This window comes from Trypanosoma conorhini (assembly GCF_003719485.1).
Source record: "Trypanosoma conorhini strain 025E chromosome Unknown Tco_14.4_contig_00285, whole genome shotgun sequence".
NCBI lineage: Eukaryota > Euglenozoa > Kinetoplastea > Trypanosomatida > Trypanosomatidae > Trypanosoma > Trypanosoma conorhini.
In genome coordinates, this window is record NW_021704373.1 from 14,883 (window position 1) to 21,014 (window position 6,132).

The following is a 6,132-nucleotide window of genomic DNA, read 5'->3' on the forward strand; positions in this document are numbered from 1 at the left end:
CCGCCGCCCGCCGAGGAGGCCGCGGGACCGCCCTTGTGCAGCTGTGTGTGCTCGCCGTCCTTCCTCTCACTCATGAGGTGCAGTGAGGAGGCGAGCGTGGCTAAGCTGCCGTCGCTGCTGCTAAGGCTCTTCTTGTCCGAGCTCCGCCTACTCGCGTCCGCGTAGATGGGCGAGGACGCCACCGGCAATGAGGCCGCCGTCAACTGAATCGCCCCGCTAACCAGCGTGGGCGGGGCCTGCACCACGACGCTGGAAAACTGCCCCGGGTCCGCGTGGAAGATGGCCACCACATCCTTCACCTCCAGCGGTGCCAGCAGCAGCCGGTCAATGGCGTTAACGCCGTCTAAGACGGCGTTGTAGAAGGGCGACAGCGTCCCCCGCGTGGGGCGATCCTTCTGGGCATCGCCGCCGCCCTCCACATCCGCTTCGCCGAGAAGCAACATGTCTTCCCACAGTTTAAAGCTAATGGCGGCCGGCAACGTCGTCGCGGTGAGTTGCACCGACAGGGCGGCCAGCGGGTCGGTGTTCACAACGCTGAAGCGGCAGTACACAGGCGCATCGTTCACAGCAAGCGCCCCAAACTGCAGCTCACTGGGAACCACCTTCAACATTCCCTACACTACCCTGATCTCGCTCGATCCCTTTCCTTCTTTCTTTCCTTTTATTCCCTCCTCTCTTTCTCTATAGCTCGCAATTCCCACTTGTTCGTTTCCTCTCGATCTTCTCGTCGTGTGTGTGTGTGCGTGTCTGTGTGTGTGTCTGCCTTTCTCCCCTCCTTTCTTTTCGGTCGCGATGCGCTGACTGATTTGCTTCACTCTTTCTGCGTATTTCTGCTGCCGAGCAAAGAACTAAGAGGCAAAAGCGGCGGGGTGAGGAAGAAGAGGGAGAGAGAGGCGGCTGCGGCGGGCTGCGCCAGAGAACGGGCCCGCCCTGCATCTTCTAACAACGCAGGGCGACTGCTCCGTGGAAGCTCACCTTTTGGCCGTACACCCATCATCGCCTCACGGACTTCAATGTGGTGGCGTGGGATCGACTCCCCACAAGCACCCGCAACTACTTATTGGACAACAGCCAGATCTCCAGCTTCTCAGGCAGGTTCGTCACGCAGTGCCTGCACCCGCGCCGAGTCACGGCTCCCCCCTCACGCCCCAAGCAACCCAATTTGGAACCTACGGCAAAGGCGGCAGGCAATCAACCAGGCAGGAGCAAACCCACAGAAAATGTATCGTCAGAACTCACGACAGCAATAAAGCCGTTCCTCACCAAGCCCACAGAAATATCAATGTCAACGCAAACTAAACTCAGTAAAGCTACAACCCAGCCCACGAGGCTCAGGAGGAGATAAAGAACCACTGCTCTCCTCCGAGAGGACTTTTCCGCGGATGCCCTTCTTGCTGCTTCACTGTCTGTCACGCTGGTGCTTTTTTTTCTTTTTTGCGCTTTTCTTAGCAAAGGATATCCTGCTGCTCTCTACCCGAGATGAAAGTACCTTGCCATTGAGGCTTTGGGGGAAACTCTACGCAGGGGCTCTGACTCCTGTTGCGTCATTCATTTCATGATTGTAGAGAACCTCTTTCCGTTTAGTTTGTTTATTTTTAGCAATTATTGGCAACTTCTGTTCTCCTTCTTGTGGAAGTGTAGATCCCCCCCCCACACACACACACCAGGAACAATGCATTTAAATCCTGTAGTTGCGTGTTTCCGCCTGCTACCGTGTGATTTCTCTTCGGCACCGTAATGCCAACTTCTCCAGCTGCTGTATGGCACGGAAACTATATATGATGCTCCTTTGACTTTATTGTGTCATGGCGTTTTTGCTTAGTCAAGCGGCTTCTTTTATCGATTGAGTCTCGGCAAAGCTTGTGATAGGAACGATCAGCAAACATATTAAAAATGCATGTAAGAACAGCCCGTATTGGCCTCGTTTTGGCGTGTTCCCAGTATCCGATAGGTGGAATTGCCTCGGCCCGCCTTTAAAAGGAGATTAAAAAACAAAACAAACAAAAATAACGGCAATATCTCTTGTGTGTGTGTGTGTGCATTGATTTTTGCTATCAGTAAATGGCAAATACGATCTGTTTGATGTTTCCTCACACGCTCCCTGGAGGCACGTCCATGTTCCTTTGATTCTTTTAGGTACTCTCCCCCCCCCCCCCGCTCCCTTTTCTTTTTCTTATTTGGATTATTATTATTATTTTGTTTGCAGGACAGAGGCACTATAACTGCGTCACCACCATTTTTATTTTATAAAATGGGCGGTTGTGGTGTACAAGGCTTCCTTCTCGGTTATTGGGGCCTCATTGTGGCACGCACAGTACACATGTCTGTCCCACATATGCAGGTGACATGGCATTAAGCCCAATATTCGTTGCACCCCACACCTTTACGCCATTACTACCAGTGCCACGATTACTACCATCACCGTTAACGGTATTCCTCACCCGTAGTATTACGGTTCTTCTTACGCAGTGTTGGGCCCGCGTTCAGGACGACGCTAACAGGGCAACACAGTCGCATTCCACCAATATCCGTCGATTTAAGAAACAACAAAATACATCCCTGAGTATATATATATATATATGCTCGATAAGAGCTATTTATTTTGAACGCATTAATAATTCGAACACTATGATTTTCATCGCTAGTTTACAAACAAACAAACAAAAAGACCCATTGTTCCTTCGGCGGCAAGCAAATTGATTCACTATATAGATGTTGGGTCCTACACTGTTTTTAATCAATAATGCAAATCTTTACTTTTACATTCATTCATGCTTTCGTGCTACGAATAATGCTACATATTCATAGCAGCAATATTTTCTTCTTCTTCGTGATCAATTGTTATCCCTCTTTGCCTGCGTAGTGTGCATCGTTTTCCTGCCTGCGCTTTTAACATGATCGTACCATTCGCAAGAATGGGTGTGGGCCGTTTATCCGACAACAACGTTCCCCTCCTCCCCTCCCCAGCCCACAGACATTAAGCAGAACACCAACTTTGGTTAACGCCCGCTGACGCATGTCACTAGAAAGAGAAAGATAGCACGAAAAAGAAACCAAAAACAAAAACAAAGCTGCTTATCTTCCTGCCTTAAACAGCAACTATCCCTCCCCTCGCCTCATAAAATGTGTGTCACTGCCCCTCCAAAGGCGGCTACGTGAGGGGGTGGCGTTGACTACACAACTCCATCCAACTCCATTTAAAGCGAAAAGAAAAAAAAAGGAAAACGCTCTTGCGCACAAATAATCCTGCCTGCATCCTGACTTGACTCATCGATGACATGAAAAAAGCTAAAAAAAAATCCAATATTTGCCACTTGCAATCGGAAACGGGTTCGACGCCCCACCCTAGCCTCCAAAGCAAAGATGAGGCCCTCGAGTTTCTTCGCAAACGTTCAATTTTGAGGAAATGGAAAGCCCTTCCAAGAAGCAGTAGACGACAATGCAAAGGAAAAGGAAGAAAAAGAAATTCCCATTCTTCCCCATTCGAAGTAGCAATGCAGCACTCCGCTCCCATCCACACTGTGCAGCCAACCACCCCCATAAAAAAAACCGAAAGGTCTAGCGCTAACGCCAGTCAAGTGTCATATCCGCAAACAAAGACGCAAACAGCCCTTGTACACGAGCCTGTGGGAAACTCTTCAGCAGCGCCAGCGACGCAACAAAGTGACAAATAAGAACATCCCCAAAAAAAACAGTAAAAAAAAGGTAAATGGGAGAAGAAACAAAGATGCACTTTGCTTCCTGTTAGTTGCAAATGCTGGTATTTTTTGTCAGCCCAAGAAAAAATTCATTACTGATTCATGCAAGAAGTCTTACTATGCTGCATCTCATTTGGATGAGGTCAACAGATTCGCCTCTGTAATGCAGTATTACGTTAACCGCAACAACTGGGAAGATACAAGGCGAGTAGAAATGCGTAAATAGTGGCATGCGGTGGGAAAGTTACAAACATTGATGTTGCAGAAAACAAAAGAGATGTCACTCTGTAATTTCTTCTGACGCTGAGGTGATGTTGCCAATTTGAGTGGCGTACCAGTGCTACTAATTTCTCTTGCATCATCACAGCGCGAAAAAAAAAAATCACCCCATGAAGGCAGCTGTTTTCTACTTTAGTCACCGCATGCACCCGTGTCTCCCAATCCTTAACGCAAGAGCGTCGTTCAACTTTGTATTAATACACAACACAAACAGCAGAGGATCCAAAACACCTCTCTGATGCATCTGCGGATACACGTTCATAGCTTTCCTGGCTCATAACTTCACTCTTCGGACACACTGCTTTTCCTGTCTCTGTTTTTGGGGGCAGAGAAGCTAATATCCGTACTCGCATCAAAGCGGAGAAAAGTACAGCATCGATCCACTACCCAAGTCAAAACCAGTACCCAACAACAATCTCACATATCCTGTCCTTGAAAGCTGTATACCCAGCTATGCGTTTCTGGCATACAGAGATGTATTGTTCGGCTTGGAAAAGTTCAAAAACAATCGGCAGCAGCGAAGATAAAATTAAAACGCGGAACCTGCTGTATTTAGGCCTTTTTTTCAAATAAAAAAACAGGCAATATATAAATGCACCAACAATCAAATTCGTCCACCTGCCACTGCACGGATCCCTTCCGCAAGCGCCACCAATACCCCACAACGCACTACTCCACAACCACAGAAGAAAAGCCACGTGATGAACGCCGCCGCCTCCAACCCACCCGTGAGCTGCGCGCCCCCAAGTAGGAAGCCCGGACATTTAAAAAACCAACCCGCTTCGCCTGCAGCTGCCAGCCCCTGTGGCTGGCCTTTCGGATCCCCAAAGGCGGCGCGACGGCACACCCAACACGCGTTTCGCCCGGGTCCTGCTTCCGGCCCGCTCCGCCGGCTAGCTGGGCGATTTCCAACCCCACGCTACCAACGAGGTCGCCCAGCAGAAAAAAAACAAGAAAAAAGGAATTGGAAAACCCCTGTTGCGGAGACCCGCACCGCCCCGGCCCCGCGATGCCGGCAAAGCGCTGGCAGGGCTCGCCCGCAACCGCAACAAAGAAGAAACCCAAGCACCCACTACGCTCCGTTTCGTTTTTGGCTCGTTGTTGGCGGCGGTCGGGCTTTGGGCAGCACCGCGTTCAGGAAGCCCGAGGCGAATGCGTTTGATTTCCCGCCACGCGGAGCTGCACGCGTCGAAATGTAGTGACACATATTGCGCTAAGGTTTCTTCCGTGGCAGCTTCTTAGGCTGTGCGCGGTGACGCGGAATCGAATCCGGGTCCTGTTCTGCCCGTCGCTCGGTGGAATGCCGGCGGTTTCTCTGGCGGGAGAAGCGGACCCTCCGGAGAAGCGGTTGAAGAAGGAGCAAGATGCATTGTGTGTTCTCTTTGAGACGCGTTTGCTGTGAAAGAGTGCGGGCGCTTTTGTTCAAATTCATTTTCGGCATTTTGGTTTGCCGCCTCCGCCCCATGGCGGCGCCGCTCCCGCACTTCTCCAGGCGGGGATCGGCGCCCTCGCCGGCCCCCGCAAGGCAGAGCAGTTCACTCGAGACGGCCGCGGTCGCATTGATTACTCCGGATCCGCCCCGTCTGGGAGGTCGCACGGCCTGCAGCATTTGGGGGCGCAACTTTGGTGGTTCGGCGTTTGGCAAACGGGTTTTCGCGCGTGCCGCGGCGCTGCGGTGCTCGAGTGGAGGAGGCTGCCGCTTCCACCGCCCCCGGGCGAGACGCTGCCGGAATCGGTGCGAGCCGATGGGTGGGCGGCCCGCTGCACGGTGGACAGCGACGACGCGTGGGCCACGCACGATGCGCAGGTTGGCGAGACAACAAATCGCCCCATCGTTTTTCGCGGACCCCGCGGGCGGCGCGGCCGGAAGGAGGCAGATTGGGCTGCGCATGGGCGCTGTGTTAGGAAGTATTCGCGCGCAGACGCGGGGGAAATACGCGCCACCCGCCGCCGCATCAAATGAATCAAGCGCGTCCGGGTCGCCATCCGGAAAAGAGCAGCGCCCTGCAAGACACGCAGGGACGACGGCTGGGCGGATCACCGGGAACCCCCCGCGCATTCGGCAGACGGATCGCTCATCCGTAAATATCCACGGCTGAATTCGGCGGTTTGCGGCCGCGGCCCGCAGAGCGGTGAAGCGCACTGTGCCGCATGC

At 52.3% G+C, this 6,132-nt stretch overlaps 3 protein-coding genes across 3 annotated transcripts in view, besides 5 other annotated features; 1 reads left to right on the forward strand and 2 right to left on the reverse strand.

Annotated features, from left to right (window-relative positions):
• Positions 1-611, reverse strand: part of Tco025E_05109 (uncharacterized protein) — a gene marked incomplete at both ends in the record, with an annotated part of 771 nt that extends 160 nt beyond the window's left edge. Inside the window, one exon of the mRNA XM_029372012.1 lies at positions 1-611. This exon is cut by the window's left edge and continues 160 nt beyond it. Within this exon, the coding sequence (XP_029227873.1) occupies positions 1-611 (611 nt within the window).
• Positions 612-641: 30 nt separating this feature from the next.
• Positions 642-681: a microsatellite.
• Positions 682-729: 48 nt separating this feature from the next.
• Positions 730-762: a microsatellite.
• A 1,402-nt stretch (positions 763-2,164) lies between these two features.
• Positions 2,165-2,196: a microsatellite.
• Positions 2,197-2,564: 368 nt separating this feature from the next.
• Positions 2,565-2,581: a microsatellite.
• Positions 2,582-3,024: 443 nt separating this feature from the next.
• Positions 3,025-3,070: a sequence feature (A-rich).
• Positions 3,071-5,190: 2,120 nt separating this feature from the next.
• Tco025E_05110 (uncharacterized protein) lies at positions 5,191-6,036 on the reverse strand (the record flags this gene model as incomplete). Its single annotated transcript, XM_029372013.1, has 1 exon — positions 5,191-6,036. One exon carries the CDS (start codon positions 6,034-6,036, stop codon positions 5,191-5,193), a length of 846 nt encoding a protein of 281 aa, XP_029227874.1.
• Positions 6,037-6,128: 92 nt separating this feature from the next.
• Positions 6,129-6,132, forward strand: part of Tco025E_05111 (uncharacterized protein) — a gene marked incomplete at both ends in the record, with an annotated part of 444 nt that continues 440 nt past the window's right edge. Inside the window, one exon of the mRNA XM_029372014.1 lies at positions 6,129-6,132. This exon is cut by the window's right edge and continues 440 nt beyond it. Coding sequence (XP_029227875.1) covers positions 6,129-6,132 — 4 coding nt within the window.